This window comes from Periplaneta americana, chromosome 3, assembly GCF_040183065.1.
Source record: "Periplaneta americana isolate PAMFEO1 chromosome 3, P.americana_PAMFEO1_priV1, whole genome shotgun sequence".
Classification (NCBI taxonomy): Eukaryota; Metazoa; Arthropoda; class Insecta; order Blattodea; family Blattidae; genus Periplaneta; species Periplaneta americana.
Genome location: NC_091119.1, coordinates 194,015,910 through 194,034,489, shown reverse-complemented (window position 1 = coordinate 194,034,489; position 18,580 = coordinate 194,015,910). Strand labels below are relative to the sequence as shown.

Here is an 18,580-nt window from a genome sequence, read left to right as displayed (position 1 = left end):
TTAAAAAATAGAATCCTTGGCGCACTCTTTATTAATGAAAATGTACTAGCTTTAGAAAAGATGTTAAAAATATTATCTTGTTTCATACCTAAAACGTTTGTACATAGAGTTACTTAATAAAATTAAAAAACGAAAGTTATAGCGAGTGCTACATACTTTTTACTCACACTGTATAATCTTGTTTACATTGAGGAATTAACTGTCATGTGACAAAATAAAGTTGTTTAAATGTGTTAATTCTATTTCAAAATGTTAATGAGAAATATTTCATTGAGAATCAAAGGACTGAGGAAAATCTAATACGTTGTTTATTCAAATTTAAAATTGTTACATCTAAGCCTGAAATAAGCCTGACCTGTTTCACTTTGTCAAAAACATTTTCCACTTCAGCTGTCCACCATACTTGATTTGCTGCCAAACAGATCATTCCCTGGTAGTCTAGCATCCATTCAGTTCTGTGAAATCGAAAAAGAAAGAGAGCCAAAATGAAAAATAAAATTTGTGATAACACATATACAGGTAGGAAGGTAAGACCTGGGTTAAGCTTGGTATGCGCAGCAGACTATGATGACGTCTCCTTTGTAGCGACGGAAGGGAGGAAGTGCATTCCCCTCTGCGCGTTTTCGACTCAGGTCCAATCTTCCCAGTTATAAATGAATCCTATATTATGTGTCATAACCTCTATGAAGGTAGGACCTTCATATTTTGCAATAAAATGTGTGTCGATACTGGTTAGTTTGTTTCGTGGCCTGGATTTATTGAAAAATTTTTGAATCGCAGCACAATTAGACTACAAAAGCTGCTCCCTCACCTCGGCCTCCTCACTTTCCCGTAGTCGTAGATAGCTTTCTTGGTGATGTAGCGGTTGGCTATTCTCATAGCTGTAAGCACTTCATTCATCCAGTCTTCGACTCGTCCCATAGTGAGGACGTCTTCGCGGAATTCCATCACCTCGCCTTCACACGAGATCATCGCAGATGCGATGGGACGATCCTGACTGTCAGGACCCAACCTCAGGCTCCCGATGTTGTCAAACATCTGCAACCGATCATTACACGGAATCTCAGTGTCTTACATATCTAATAATGTTTGAAATCCAATATTTTATGGAACTTCAGGTCCTGATTGTACAGGGACATCATTTTATTTTTACTAACATTTTTAATATTAACCTGGCTATACCTTTAGAGAACCGGAAACACAGTTTGCTATCCCCTTCCACGATTGTAGTTCGATGATATTGTCGTAAAACACAAACAAATCACTCTACTAGGTATAGGAGGGAAGAAAAGTAGTTCATCCATTTACGTAAAGTTCGATAATTTTCATTAGGTTTTTGTTTAATCAAAATACAGTACTGTATTAAAAATAAGTGTTTTTACTCACGAACTTAGTTATCCATTCGGACGTATTCATTATGCAGTGTATATTATACTGTCTACAGCACATTAACGTACGATATAGAGAAAGAAGTTAAATTGAAAAATAATCATAATATGAATATTTAAACACATTTTTGAAAATGGTGGCCGTTCATTTCGATACAGGCTTCAGTTTTTTTGTGCATATTATCGCACTATAGACTATTGCATCTAATTCCAATTGCCAGTTTTGTCCTTCGTACTAGTAACTCGTGTTGAAATAATTCTGTACCTACTCTACAAAAGAGTACCTTACGTACTGTAAATTCAATTTTCACTTCTGCCCGACCCGCACAGATAAAATTACTCAGACATGCTATCTACTCTCCGTCCAAGTGGTTATGTCGCAGGATCGTAGAAAGGGGGGAAATCACGTGTCAGTTAATTACTTAACGAGGCCCTTTTATTTAAGTTATTTTATACAGTTATATAATATTACGTAAACATCAAATTCCTAACATAAATTAATGTTTTCAGAAAAGAGCTAAGACAGCCCAGCTTTTACAGAGGGGCGTGCAGAAGCAGGTGGGGGAAATCAGGATGCGACGTAGGCAAACGGACAGTACCTGTGCGAAAATATGATTCAATATTGAAAGCTCTTTCGTCATTGGAACACGCGAACATATTTCTGGAACGTACTATACTCACTAACTCAGTACTGTTTACTATATGCGGCCTTGGTTCTGTCTGGAGGACAGTTGTAACTTCATTAGTAGAAGGGGTGGAAGTGAAGTACATTCAAAAACTCAGGTACAATAAAAATTGAAGTAAAAATAAAATGATGTCCCTGTATATGACACACATATACTAAATACAGCAATTAGATCTAGCAGAAATACTTTAATTTTATGAGAGTCAGTTTTATTAGGATTAGAAATTAAGGTCTCAAGCAGTTATCTAACTTATTCTTGTAGTGATAATATTATACTGCGAACTTCATGAAATTGTATGTTTTTGTTGATGTGAAATACTAAGAAAGTAAAAATGCATCTTTTCCGATGATGGTTTTTACTTTCGAACCCTTTAAATGCATACACATTTCTATTTTACATATTTAAAAGCATATATCGACATTTATCCTTGTTTTTCCCGATTTATTACATAATTTCACAATTTCTCTCTGACGGTAATAAGAATAATTTCCAAGAAATATAACATTTCTATGATATATACAGGGTATAACCAAAATATATGTCAAAATTTTAGGGCCATATTCTTGTAATATTTCAGATGAAAAAATATTAGGCTATATGAATCTTGGTTCGGAAACCCTTTCTTTCCTTGTTACAGTCAATTTTCTACAACTATGCTTACATTGAATGATGCAGTACGTTATTAAATAAAAAAAATAGCATACCACATGTAAAAAAGAAAGTAAGCCTACTCTGTGCAAGGATTTTATTGCTGAATGAAAACCGTGAACGTTGAAGCGTGTTAACCGCTAGAGCATCTACGACTACAGGGAGATGAAATGTTTCATTTGGTTCTATGAAACTGTGATTTATTATTATTATTATTATTATTATTATTATTATTATTATTATTATTATTATGATTATGATCAACTGGAGATCGCTTGTAAGATCTGTCTTAATTTTCTATGTAGAAATGTCGTTCAAACAAATTGGTCGTCCAGGGAAAAACATTGAAACAGATGAGAGTAACACTGGTGCTATCTCTCGGTAATGTTCAGGACGAAGGAGGCAGAGAGAGAGAGAGAGAGAAAAAAAACAAATATCTCTTTCTAACAACGCCACAGACCCACGTCATGTTATTATGTTGGCGACATTGTGTATTTAGTTAAATTTGGTCGTAACCGTAACGGCATGGTTCAAAGCTACCATGCAAATTCTCCAGTTTAACGTTATTATTATTATTATTATTATTATTATTATTATTATTATTATTATTATTATTATTATTATTATTATTACTACTACTTACTTACTTACAAATGGCTTTTAAGGAACCCGAATTATTAACATTTAAAATTTGAAACGTAAAAATCTTTTCATTCTTTAAGTGAATATTTTCATTTCTTATTTTCATCTACTACAGAAGATAATGTAAAAATGTAATGTAAATGTGTATTACCTCCTGCAGTGGCTAAAAGAATACACCACCAGCTAAGAATTAGACGATTTGAGAATATAACTAATTGTAATGCGTTGTAATATAACAATTAAATCGCTTCTAGGTTACGGAGTATAACATTACCTTCCTTCCTATTCTTCAAATGTCCGCACTGAAGAAAATACAGGGATTCTTAACAGATGTACATATACATTTAGAAAATCATGAACAGGTACAAATTTTCCTTATACAGTACTATATGGATTAAATTTTCCAAAATTACTTATTTGAGATTGAAGTAATACCGGTATTTGAAAAATACAGGTAGGTTGTATTCAGCAAAGAAATTTGTTCTTTAAAATAACTTTTACATTGACATATCCCTTAATGCGATATATATATATATATATATATATATATATATATAGGTCTAATAGGTATGGTACCTATTTTCGTAAATATAATTGACATGTCGATATCTTCCCACACCACACGTGGGACTGGTGTCTAAGTTCAAATAAAAGTGACAGATGGAATGACTTCGCAAATATACAATCGGCATATGTTACGTATTAATAAAATGTTTCCGTTTAGCTTCCATATCGTTAATTGTATCCAGTACTCACCTTAACCATATGTTCTTGAACACATGATGGTTCGCTGCTGCTTAAAATTGATAACAACTCATCGTCAGATATGAAGAAAAATCGTGGAAATGCGTTTCGTTTGGAGTCTAAATAATCGTTCAGCGATTTCTGACACCGTTCCAGGCCATCGCCGAGACTTTGCAGCTCGCTTAGCCGGCCTTCGACCTCGCAGCATTCTTTCACATTAGGATTCTTCGCTGTATCCAACATTATCTGCAAAAATATAGTCTGCATTTTATAACTCGTATTTAGAATAGACAAAATGGTCCATAACTAGAGATAGTAGATTTTTTCTATCACCGTAAATGCGAAATGTGCCAAAATACTGTTAAAGTAAGTAATGTTATGTTTAAAAGCATGCTAAGTACACTGTTGTAGTTTTTTTTTAGTCCACCATAAAATGCAAAATTCAGTAAAAAGCTGAAATTTGTGTGTTTCTGCTTAATAAGAGCGAAATTACCTTCCTGTGGTGCAGCTGTTAGTAAGCATAATTTTACGAGCTGAACTAAAGGGAGGGGCTACTCATCCATTAGCACTGGTCAGCTTGATGAGTTAATGACTGAATTTGGTATAATTTTCCTCTATCCAATACCTAATTCCCTCTTTACCCTTTCCTATCCAATCCTCTGACTGAACTCTTACTTTCTTCGACCCTAACGGCATTAGAGCATTCGAGGCCTAGGGGTTCATTTCCCTTTCCTTCCTCCTCTTTCTACTTTTCTGTTCCTAGTGCTGACCTGCTATGACACTAAAATCGTCTTCCAGTGGCTTAAGGAGGGAAAACTGGTGATCAACAAGTTCTCCCAGCTAGGTCCAATGGACCCGTCGACCAACAGCAGGTGTGGTCCTCCAGACATTCTGGGGGTTGTGTGTGAATGAAGTAGCCACCAAAACGTTAAAATATGATGTTCACTTAAATCGGCTACAACTTGCCATTTAACACCTGCATAGAATTGGAATAAATCAGTCCCATAACTGCCCATTGTGCAACTCAAACCAAGAAATGGATTCGGAACACCTCAAAATCTGTGCTTCAGTGGCCGGCCATGATAATATCTTTGAAAAATATTGGAGTGCAAGAGGTCAAATGACTTGTCAAACGCCTGGCATTAGAAAACAACAACAACAACATTTTATGAGACACTTTTGTGCTTTTGTAAAATAAAATCCGAATGTGTCAAAAAAAAACCCTCCACGTACAGGTTCTTGGGCGTACATAAAAAAAAATAGTTTGGCCCAGGGTTGGCAGATTCTGTCATCAGGAATCCAGGACAGGTGATACTGCTTATCGTAACGTTATTAAAACATTTGAATTAAATACATTTGCAATACAACTGATTTTAAGTATAAGCATGAAAATATATATACGCGTTCATTAAGTAACTTTCCCACTCGTCCTACACCTACCAAACCATATGTTGCGTGAAGCGACTGCGTGTACGTGATAGAGTAATCTTCTTGCATGGCACATGCGCTAGCGGAACTTCCCGAGTGCTCTCAGTAGCTTCGTTGCATTGGTTGAAGATGAACGTTCCTATTCCAGCTCCCGCTGCCTGTGAAGTACGATCAGTGATAAAGTTTTTGAATGCACAGGGCATAGAGCCGATTGAAATTGATCGTCATTATCTCTCTGAATTTGCGTCGTGGTTCTTTATTTTTAAATTTCATTTGCATACCTAACATATACCTAGACATTTTATACAGAGTGTAACAATAAATATTCCTAATGTTATGATGTAATAGAGGACATGAAAATAAATATTTTTTCGTAATAAAGTATTGATCGGAAAAGCTTCGTATATATACTCACATTATATCTTCATTTTGCTACACACATATTATGGACAGACGAGACATGTTTTTCAAGAGATGGCTTTTTAATACACACAACAGTCACATTTGAAGTGACAAGAATCCTAAATCTGTGGAGAATCTCCGTAATCAATGGAAGTTTTCTGAAAATATTTGGGTTGCATTTGTTGATAACTATCTAGTGGGGCCATATCACATGCCTGCGCCATTGAATGAACATGTTTATGGTATTTTTCTTGCTGAAATGCTTCCGAAGCTACTTGAAGATGTCCCAATTAATATCTGTAGAAACATGATCTTTCAACACGACGGTGCACCCGCACATTTCGGCTTAAATTGTCGAAATTATTTAAATGTACATTTTCCAAATCATTGGATAGGGAAAGAAGGTCCAGTTTCTTGGCCGGCACGTTCCCCAGATATGACTCCAGTTGATTTTTGTGTTTGAGGTCATATTAAATCAATTGTTTATGAAACACCCATCGACACAGCAGAAGAATTAGTTGCTAAAATTATTCTTGCTTTTGACGATCTTCCTAACTGACTACAGATATTTCGAAGGATTCGTCGTTCAATCGTACAGTGTTATACTTAGTGTGTCAACAATGACGGTTGCAATTTTGAACATTTCCTATAGTTTGTCAATACCATTTTCTAAATATTTAATATTAGATAAAAAAAAGTTAGTGTACCCATAGGAAGTAAATAAAATAACTTTCGAAATTCTTCTTCTTCGTCTTCTTCTTCTTTTCTATAGGCACAAGCCTGTTTATTTACACACACTATGTCAATGATGATTACGTCTCATTCCATCTCTTGAGAGATCTGCCCACTCCTCTTTTTCCTCTAGGACGTAGGTTCTTTGCTGCCTTAATAAGTCTCGTGTTGTAAGCTCTATACACTTGGTAGATCCATTCCCTTTTTCTCGTTGTGATAAATGTCTCAACATCTGTAATATTACATTTCTTCCTCACATCCTGGTTCTTAACTCTGTCAAATCTTGTTTTGCTTACTATGGCTCTTAAAGTATTAATTTCTGCTGTTCTCATGAGTTCTTCCAAGTTGAGATTCTTTAGTTTTTTCCTTCATACCACTATCACTTGAAAACGGAGCATTTTCGGACATTATTAAGAACAAATGTTTAATTTCATTCCCTCTATAACATCAGAAAATTATGAATACCTATTCTGTTACACTCTATATATTAAAATCTTTATTTCTACTATTTTACTTATACGCTGAGACTAAACAAAATACTCTAGACAACGTCATCATTATTACACAAATATATTTCTTCGTTACAGTTTATGGGAGCTTGCAGACAATTATTAAAAACAGTCGGGTGTCCTTAAGAGAGAAAGAGAGAACGAATTGAATTGAAAGAGGAGAATTTGGAGGACAAATTTAAAAGGTACGCAAAACGCGTCCTTGCAAGTGGTTCGGGGCTGTAAGAAACTAAATATGTAAGCTCCAAGTCTGTTGGCCACTAGTCTCACTCCGGGTTACGCTGCTCCACTGAAGGAGTTCTAGAAAATTTTGAAGGGGAAAACCGAAAATGGACGTAACCTCTTAGGTACCACATACGCGAGGGGACGGAAATGTGATCAAAGTGATCACGGGACGGGACGAGGAAGAAATGGCTGGTGTAGATCTGCACATTGAAATGAACTGTGTCATTTCGGAGTGCAGGAGGAGTCGAGAAGACTCTGTCGTCTGTTGTTCGATGACAAGGCAGGTGAAGACGGCTAGGAGAGACGCCGTGAATTCTGAATCTGCAATTGAAAGGTTCCCTGTCCTTTCGCATTGCGACTAAATGAGTGACCTCGAAAATTAAATAGGCAATTTATAGGTTCTGAACTAGGGCATTACGTCGTTTGTTAGAAAAGGGGGAATTTATGGGGAAGAGAACGAAAATTGAAGTTGTAATTTATATCGTCGTTATTCATTGATTAAAGTTCTCGTTAACACCTTGTTAAAATCATAAAATGTATTTAGTCTTACGTTAAAAAAAGTGTAAAATTGTTTTAAAAAAAGGGCCCGTTTCAACGCTATGTTACGTCATCTTCAGTGTATCTTGAACCACTGGTGATCTTGACTCTATGATGTGCATTTGTCGATGGTAGGGGTGGGGGTGTGTTGTTCCTATGTTGGGGGTTGGCTGTTTGTGAGTTATGATGTATTATGACGTCGAATAATGTGTGTGTATTCAACTGCAATTGTGTGTTAAGTATATGTTGTGGGTATGCTATTGTATTCTTATATATTTCGTACTGTTCTAGGATGTTTAATTGTGAACTTTTTGGTGTGATGTGTAAAATTTCCATATCTGTTTCTATATTATTGTAGTCATGATTATTGTTGATAACGTGGTCTGCATAATTTGATGTGATGTAGGGTTTGGTTATAGCTTTAATATGTTCATCTTGTATGAAAGGATCTTCCTGTCTGTCCTATGTAAAAATGTGGGCAAATATTGCATTTTAATTTGTAAACTCCAGTTGAATTATATTTATTTGAATGTTTTGGCAAAACAAAAACAGAACAAACCAACACAAACACTACGCGAGAATAAATACATAACATTAACATATCACAATACCAATACTCACAAAATTGCAACTTCATTCAGAAAACTAAAATACAAGATAGCATGCAAAACAAATAATACAACACAGAAATACCTAAATAATCACATTAAACATTCAAATAAATATAATTCAACTGGAGTTTACAAACTAAAATGCAATAGTTGCCCACATTTTTACATAGGACAGACAGGAAGATCCTTTCCTACAAGATATAATGAACATATTAAAGCTATAACCAAATCCTACATCACATAAAATTATGCAGACCACATTATCAACAATAATGATGACTACAATAATATAGAAACAGATATGGAAATTTTACACATCACACCAAAAAGTTCATAATTAAACATCCTAGAACAGTACGAAATATATAAGAATACAATAGCATACCCACAACATATACTTAACACACAATTGCAGTTCAATACACACACATTATTCGACGTCATAATACATCATAACACACAAACAACCAGCCCCCACCATAGGCACAACACACCCCCACCCCTACCATCGACAAGTGCACATCGTAGAGTCAAGATCACCAGTGGTTCAAGAGACACTGAAGATGACGTGACATAGCGTTGAAACGGGCCGTCTGTCGAAGGTATATGCCTTTTTTTAACAATTTTACACTTTTTAACGTAAGACTAAATAAATTTTATGGTGTTATTTATAACAGAATTTGAATTACCTTCCGAAATATCTTATCAATGTCATCGAATTTCCTAGCCTCTTCTGGAAGTTGCTGCCTGATATCACCCCCGATGAGTATCCCCCCCAAGTATAGCCACTTCCTTTGTACGATCAGAAGTTCATCCACTACTTCGCTTATAATAGAAAGCGTCTTCTCCCACTTCTGAACCACCGGAAGGAAAGGTCCCACAAACCTATAAGGAAGCACACAGTCGATTGTCAACTACACTTAATAGTACATTATGCAACGAGCCTATAATGGCAGTAATTAAGACGCGAGTATGTTTGTTTATAAAACGAGCGCAAGCGAGTTTCATAATTTTCATACGAGCGTCTTAATTACCATTATAGGCAAGTTTCATACGACTTTTTATGCTCGACCATATTTCTAACTTGAAATTATTCATAAGTTTTCATGTTATGGTTATGTAAGTGATGAACGGAACTGACCTGAATTGTGAGATGTGCGCAGACGCGAAAGTATTGCTTTTTTACGAGGCACGAATATCATTGACCTTGTTATAACCTAGAGAACATTAGTCTTGATATAACATGGAAATTGATTTAGAATTGAAAAACGAGATGACAAATTGAATTTATTTGAATATTATTTACAATTAACGCTAATTACTATAGTAACAGAACATAACCTTCTGCGACAGTATTGGATTTCCAACCTCCGTGACTTTTCGCTAATTGTCTTTCGATTGCATATCCGAGAATAATCGATACTGGCGGTTTTATAACGGTACAAAGGTGGTTTGTCATTGGCTGAACAGCTGAATTATAATGAATAGGTGTACTTTAATGAGGTTACTACCAGGTGTATAATTACTACATTTCGGCATGGTCGAGCATAAAACATTTTTCAGCATTTTGATACTTTAAAGATAATGATGCAAGTGGTTCTTACTGAGAAGCTGCCATGCTTTGTAGGTTCATAGAATTATCTTCTAAAACTTGCATGATTTCGTCCACAGGTCCCATAATGTAACCTCTGTCAACCTTATCTTTCATGTGCTTCAGTACAGTAAACGTCATGGCGCTCCAGATATCTGATATCTCTTTGACACCTTTTTCTATTGCTAATTCTTTAATAGCGTTGGAAATGATCTCTTCAACAATTTCTTGATATCTCTCCAGATGCATGGCAAACATGTTTTCTAGCGTGAATCTATCAGGCGACATGTCGAAATGTATTCCTGAAAATAAACATACGAATATGGACTATTATTTGTTATAAAAATGTGGATAATTTTAGTTGTTACTCATAAGACGAATCTGATTAAATCGAATTTATATCGCAATGCAAAATTTTTGTTTGTTTTCAACTCCTGAAGAAAAAGATTTTCTCGTTTCCCTATACACTAGAAAGGAATGTTAGTTTGCTTCGAACCATGAGAGTTTTAATAAAAAAACGAATTTAACATTTTTTAGTAGAACTCCAACTATCGCTATGGAAGTACTTACAAACAACTAAAATGTTAAGGAGTTACAAAAACAGCCTTAATACAGTATGAAAAATTGGTTAGAATATCTAACAGTCACTGAAACAAAAGAGTGTCATTTAATGTGTAACACTTTTATTAAGCCGCCAATGCTTATCTACTATAATAGTCATTTACATGAATAAGATTTTTACATGAACATTTTCGATACCATTTTTTGCATCATCTTCAGCTGCATTATAATTAAAATTAACAATTAACATTTGTAAATTGGAAACCTAGCCATTGGTGTGTGTGTTCTGTGAACTTCTTTTCGTGATTAAGTGTGTGATACATTTATGGATGTCGCTTGTACTTGTGTGTCTACTAGTAATTAGTGCTAATAGTAATACTAAGCTTACTTAATATCAATCAATTTCTAAAATGCAATATAAAACTTATAGTATAACACTAATATAAAAACTTTTATAAAAGAACACTTGTTTGGTCGGTTTTGTTATTCTGTCTTTGAGTTCTGTTGTGTCTTGCCTTTTAATGGGGCGATTATAACTGTTCTCTCTGGCGGCTTAATAAAAGTGTTACACATTAAATTATAGCAGCTTATCGGTAACAAAACAAAAATGAAAAAGAGTGTCAGTAAAGAGACTAAAAAAAGGGGGAGTTATAGGTAGCCTATAAAATAACAGAAATTTCACAGCTAGCAAAGTAGAGAAAAAACTTAACAATAAAATATAACTTATGTGTAGATCTAAACTTAAAAAATTGGAATACTCGCTCAACACTAATGAGAGCTTTAGCACTAAAAACCATCAATTCGAAATATGCAAACCACCGTTAGATACTAATCACTCAGATCACCTGAAGAAAGTGTTGGATCTGCAGTTACATGCCCTCTTTTTCAGTTTATCATAATGTTGGTCCATATTCAACAGATTTTAATGCAGAAATAACAGCTATCTAGATAGCTTTACAGAATCTCTTACACGGAATAAATAAATCTAAGCAGATATCTTGGTGCAAAAGCATTGGATTGCAAGAAGACTAATGGCTTCGTTGCCAAACGTCTAAGGATTGGACGAACACATATTTTGTGAATAAACTATGGATATCCGTAGAATTCAAAACATTTACAAACTTTTTCGTGAAATTATTTTTTTTCGTGTAGTTATGAACTCCTGGGAGATAGATATTGATATGCAATTGAACAAATTTCAGTAGATGTGCTCTACAGTAAGGAAAGTTTCATGTAAAAGAGAGGACGAGATTCCCAATTAAAATTTTTGTAGAACAATGACGACATACATAGCACATAACTGGATGTTGGACCGAAAATAAAAACGAACAGTTTAGATTTTTGAGATGAGATCTTCCTTGCTGATGATTTCCTAAATGGTCAGATTAAATGTATTAAAATAAGTAGCTATAAACTAAAATATATCAGAAGGAAATTTTGAAACATCAAAACTTCAAATATAAGTACATATTAAGTTAGAAAGAAAGTTACATCTAGAAGTTGTATATAGATTTGAGGCTATTTATGTCGAAAAATACATAGTTTCCTCTATTGTGTAAACAAATAAGAAAGAGCCCCGTGTATGTGAATAAAATTTGTCACAGGAACCTCTTAAGGGGTTAGGTACAGCTTACAGCTGTAAAATTTTCGAAATATGCAACATATTTTCCTCCACTACTGTATCTTGTAATAAAATGAAAATTAGTATGTGAAAAACACTGTCCTTCTGTTATATGAAAAAAATATTTTTACGATTAAAAAAAATTATATGTATGCCATATCTACAATACTATGAAAGATCACGTCTCTACCTTTGATAGGTTGTCTGATAAAAATAACATCGTAAGATGAAGATTACATTTGTAAAGTTTCTTTCAAACCATAAGCAGTGCTGACTAGATCAGACGCTATGGACAGTACTCTATAACAGAGTCGCCAGTATGAAAGGATAATTCCAAGCGTTTGGCGTGAGACGAACTCGATAGCTCAGTGGTAGAGCGCCTGACCGGAGAACAGGAAGTCGCAGGTTCGGTTCCCGCTCGAGATTGTGAAATTTCTCTTTCATACCATGGCATGATTGTGACTATAATAGTATTTAAATTCATAAATTCAGAAACATTTATATTCGACCTACAAGAATAGAAAAATTGTAACGTTTTGAAATGAGAAGATTTTCTGTAAACTATTATCACTCATGGTACCATGAAAACAGGCACTTCCTTACATAATCCACGGCCTACTATACTGCAGTAAACTCGAGGACGCTTACACACTCAAAATTTGGTTACGTCACACATGATAAGATAGGCGAGACCGCCTGAACGAGTTCATTATTACACTGGGATACATGTAGGCCTATATGTATAGGCTATAAGTTACATGGACGAGTCCATAAAATAAAAGACAATACAATGTTAAATATGAAGTTTTATTTTATTTTATTTTATTACTTTAATTCCAATATACAGTACAAGTTTTACGCAGTCAATAGGGTTTCCTTAATTATCCTGTAATTTTTTTTCTTTGTTAAATATTTTCGAAAAATTTGTCATGCGACAGTGTCATTTCTTGATAAAATGTATGTGACAATTAAGAAAACTGGCCAATCTTAAATTTGAAGTACCGGTACCATAAAAATAAAAGAAGTAAAACAATTTTGACCGTTGCATTCCTATTATTACAAATTGGATAAAAGTAGGTTACAAGAATAATAAGAAACAACATATATTAAATAAAGAATCAGTTGTACTCACTTCGAGAAAACCTGGAAATATTTCTGTGATACAGTATGGCCTTTCTAAAGGGAAAAACGTGTTGTGAGTCAGTAATTATTACGCATCATTTTATGAAATACCTGCTATGTTTATATTCAATACAAAGGAACAATTTATTGTGCTAAAAACTTGTTATTAATACCGAACCAAAGGAAGAAAGGGACGTTGCTTCAAGATTAAAGAAAATATTATGTTTTTTTCTTCTTCTGAAAAACTCTAATCATGACTAGGTTGTTTTGTGTTCCATTTTTGTTGATGTTAACATCAATTTTTGATCGAATTCATGGATATGATTCATATTATAATTATTTTTGTATAAATCTTAAAAATATAGATGTTTGTAAGAAAAATCACTTATAATTTACTTGTAATTTGACCCTAGTTATTTGTCGTTTTTCTTATGTTGTGGGAAATAGATATTATATAGCTATCTACATTTTTCTTGTCACTCTCCTTAGTTTTAATTTAAAAAAGCAGTCCTTTGGTTTGTTATTGTATTACGACAAATGAGGGATATTCAATTAGCGAAAATTTAGCAGTCTATTGACAAACTTTCCTGACATGAGAACAGTGTAACATTGAACCTCATACAGTACATCACATTGACATCAAACAAATTTCCATGGTATTTTAAGGGATTCGAACCTAAGACTCCGATCGATGTGCCATTGTAAATATGCAGCCTATGTTTCTATGTTAAGTAGACATCATACATTGCCAATATATTAAAGTTATAACAAATAATAATATTATGTACATCGGAAGAGTTTATTATACTGGGTGTTCAGTTCAAAATGTGTCTTGGCTCGCTGCATGCCGTCATGTGGCTAGCTGATGAGCCTAGAGAATTCAATCTTCCTACACTTCCGCAGCTCAGGTGTATAATCTAAGAGGCAGAGAAGTTGGCTAGCAAGTACGGCGTTCATTCTGAAGAGTACGTGCCGATACGTACGGTAACGCCGGTAGTGGCAGGAATGTGAACTGTTTGGAAATACGTACTGTCGAGATATGGGGAGAGGGTTAAGACGATTACTTACGTATTTGTTGACATTAACTTCGACGGTCAACATGGATACGGAGCATTTGATTTGTGTTGTGGAATGTTACCGTACGCAACCGATGATAACAAATACTCTGCGTACGACTTGCCGGCGCAAAACACAGTTCGAAAGAGGTTATGCTAGCACACAGACCGTACAGACCGCCATCTGTTGCTACGACGTTCAAGTTATACCGTACACATTCTCAAGTTCAGATTGAAGAACGCCTTAAATAATAGGCAACTTCTCTAACATATAAACTGAAACTCGCTTCAAATCGGTGACCCAACAACAGTGACGTCATGACACAATTTGAAATGAACACCCAGTATTATAAAGTAATATCAAGTTTCCGCAGGAGTATGATTTTTGTCGTTTGTACTAACCAGTCTTATTCATCAGTTCCTTCCAGTGTCTGTCTCGAAGCGCTTCATTTTTCAGCTCCACAAAGAGTGGCACTGAATTCTTGAACTGTTTCATTAACATATCCAGAACCTGGCCGATAGGTAGTTGTTTCACTGCTTTGTTGAAGCGTCTGAAGTCTCTAATAAAGTTGTCCATTCCGTCAATCAGTGCTTGGGGGTTGAGATTAACCCACAGTGTTTTGGCCCACATCTCCCTTGCAACCTAAGAACATTACAAAAATGTATTACAGTTCAAGAATTTGACGAAATCGATTACTAAACTTAGAAATAAATGAATTCATTGGTCAAAAAAGACAATAATTAATACTCTACACATGGTGTAAAATGCGGCGATGGGTATGTTTTCCTCGGGTATCTGGAGGTTTCATTTATATTTACTTCGACATTACTTCGTTACCGCTATATTATTTTTTTTTAATTTCCGAAGAGCCTCTGCATTTAATTAAATAAGTTAAAATTTGAGCAAAGTATTAAGGTAACAAAAAATGTCCATGTAAAGCAGAATATGAATTTGGCGGTTCGCTTGAAATGAGGAACAGTTTGTTAATTATAATTAAGTTGTATAGTAAAGAGGGGTAATTTGAGTAATTTCAAACATTTTAACATTTTCCTTGAAATATACTCATATTATCGCTATTAATAATAATAATATGAACTATTGTACTTACATGTTGAGAGAACAATAGAAATTTTATAAACTGAAGTCACAATTGAACTATCGATTTACATCCAAAGCTGTACAGAATTTTAAAAAATGTGGGGTAATTTGAATATATTGTGGGGCAATATGAATAATATGAAATAAAATTAGAAAGCGTTATTTTCAAAATCAGTTTCACTTCAATGCTGAATAATTAGGCCTACCTTCAGTTAATTAATCAGGTCTAATCATACACAATAATGATCAGCAAACATAAACGAGAAAATTGTCCCCTTTGCCACTGTAGGTACCAATGGCAAACGAACTGAAAAACTGTTCAAATTTCCCCGTTCGTCCACAAAACAGAATTTGATCATAGTACCCATATATAAGAATGCGTCACAACTCGGGCTACCAACTGCTAAGACATCCATGAAGTGCTTACAGGTTAAAACAAGTGTACTACATTATCGCAGATTGTATAAAAGCTTAAGTAGATGAAGTAAAAAAATTATAAGCTGACAATGGATAGGGATTTTGCTACATACAATGCAACAGAAAAAAGTATCTATAGTTTTCCAGTTCAGCTTGAAGGATCTGATTTGTAGAAAGGGTTCACAAAGACCACCTTCTTTTCACTACCTATCACTTTTCAACATGGCGTCGCGCGTTTTGCCTTCATATAACCAAAACTTTAGTATTATCCATATTATTCCGTTATTAAAATTACCCCTCTTTATTCTATAGGCCTACGTGTTTATTCAGACGTGTTTTTTGTTTAAATGGAATTCAGTTTAAATAATTAGTTCTTTAGACTGGGAAGTTTTGAAATGAAAGCCTTGTATAATAGCCGAATGTTTGCGATTAGAAAACAGTTGAGTTCCTAATTGTTAATTAAAAGAATTATCATTATATTATTGTAGAGATATTTTCGGTAGCTATGGTTACCAATAGCATTAACATAGATCTCATCGTAAAATGTAAGAAAATTGAAGTGTTCTATTTTTGTTCCTGTCAACAACAATTTTAGGTATGTAAAATTAAATTCATATAACGTGTATTATATAGGAATTTATATATCAGTTATATTTTGTTTGCAAAAACAACCTCAACCATATTCTTAATAACTAAAAATTGAATACAATAAAAATATTAACAGTAGACATAATAAACTAGCCTACATGTAGCCTACATCCCGAGTGACAATCAATCAATGGGATTTAAAATCCGCTGTCTCATTTTATTTTACGTGTTATCACATAACATTTCTGTTTAATCCCCTTATTAGTACCATTCAATTCTTGTGTACAATAATCAGATAAAAAAAATTATTTTACCTTTTGTTGCTTGTAAAGTTTGTATATTTGCTCGTAACCCTCCATATCGACTTTACATTTGCTGAAGTTGGAATAATCGGTCAGTGGAAGATCAAATAGCATCTCAGCATTCACTAGATCCAGCCTCTTTTCTTCTAATTTTTGTACAGTTGGTTTATATTCCTGCAAACATAACAATAGATATACCTTAGTTCTCTACACATGGTAATATTATTTGAATATCGTATTAAAAACAAATCATTTCGGAATAACAAACCTGTTGAAGACTAGTATAAAATTAATTAAATTGAAGTTGGTCTTACTTAGTTTTGGATATTAGATTTTATATTGAGGCGTATATATTTATATTAGTCTCCTAACTGTCCATTGTGCAACTCAAATCAAGAAATGGATTCAGAACATCTCAAAATCTGTGCGTCAGTGGCTAACCATGACCAGGACGCAAGTAACAGTGTCAGGACAATCAGTGGGCTTTTTATGTGGGAGTAAAGCAATAGCTATTTCAGGTCATTGTGGATTGTAGGTGAAAGTTAAAAAAATGTCAGGTTTACTGTGCTTTCGAAAAATAGACATAGCATCTTGGTATAGCTGATCCATGTAGCGCTTGAAATGTAGAGGGTAAAATCATTTTATCTTGCTAAGAGATCTTGCTGAAATGATCGAGAGACTACAACATTTTGTAGGCCTCTTATTTTATCAGTAAGTAATACCTTTTGGTCTTTCCTTAGGAACTGTAATTTTGGCGCTCTCTCGAGCCAATACTGAAGAGAATGATGCAAATAAATATCTACACCACATCGACATTAAGTATATGAAAAAAACTCAATCCCACTTGATTAATAACTATAAAAATATGTTGTTGTTGTTTTCTAATGCCAGGCCTTTGACAATAAAGTCATTTGACCTCTTGCACTCCAATATTTTTCAAAGATATTATCATGACCAGCCACTGAAGCATAGATTTTGAGGTGTTCCGAATCCATTTCTTGGTTTGAGTTGCACAATGGGCAGTTAGGGGACTGATATATTCCAATTCTATGCAGGTGTTTAGCCAAACAATCATGGCCTGTTGCCAATCTAAATGCAGCTACAGACAATTTTCGTAGTAAATCGCGAATTAACTGTGGATTTTGATGCAGAGAGTTCCATTTTTTCCCTTGGGATTGTGTTATCAAATTTTGTTTGTTGAAGTCTAAGTATGTAGATTTAATAAATCTCTTCACAGAGTAATACGTAGATTTAGGAACAGGTCTGTAACTAGCAGTGCTACCCTTCTTTGCTAAAGCATCCGCATTCTCGTTTCCCATGATTCCACAATGGGATGGTATCCATTGGAATACAATTCTTTTATTGAGTGATATTAATTGAGAGAGCATTTTAGTTATTTCTGCTGTTTGAGATGAAGGTGTGTGTTTAGAGACTATTGATAGAATAGCTGCTTTGGAGTCTGACAATATAACTGAATTTTTAAATTTACTGATGTGGCATAGAAGATTCCTGAGACTTTCACTTATTGCAATGATTTCTCCATCAAAACTTGTTGTTCCGTATCCAAGAGATCTATAAAGTGAGAAGAGACAGCACGTAACACCTGCACCGGCATCTTGTTCTCTGAAGATCAAGGATCCGTCAGTGTATAAATGAAGCCAGTTTTGTGGAG

General features: G+C 34.4%; 1 protein-coding gene across 1 annotated transcript in view; it reads right to left on the bottom strand.

The window, feature by feature from the left end:
• Positions 1–18,580, bottom strand: part of Dhc98D (Dynein heavy chain at 89D) — a 192,204-nt gene that overhangs the window by 172,157 nt on the left and 1,467 nt on the right. The window contains exons 2-8 of the mRNA XM_069822419.1: positions 16,921–17,082; positions 14,905–15,145; positions 10,157–10,445; positions 9,242–9,437; positions 4,121–4,354; positions 812–1,038; positions 356–455 (exon numbers count right to left, since the gene is read on the bottom strand). Coding sequence (XP_069678520.1) covers positions 356–455; positions 812–1,038; positions 4,121–4,354; positions 9,242–9,437; positions 10,157–10,445; positions 14,905–15,145; positions 16,921–17,082 — 1,449 coding nt within the window. The remainder of the gene's footprint in view (positions 1–355; positions 456–811; positions 1,039–4,120; positions 4,355–9,241; positions 9,438–10,156; positions 10,446–14,904; positions 15,146–16,920; positions 17,083–18,580) is intronic.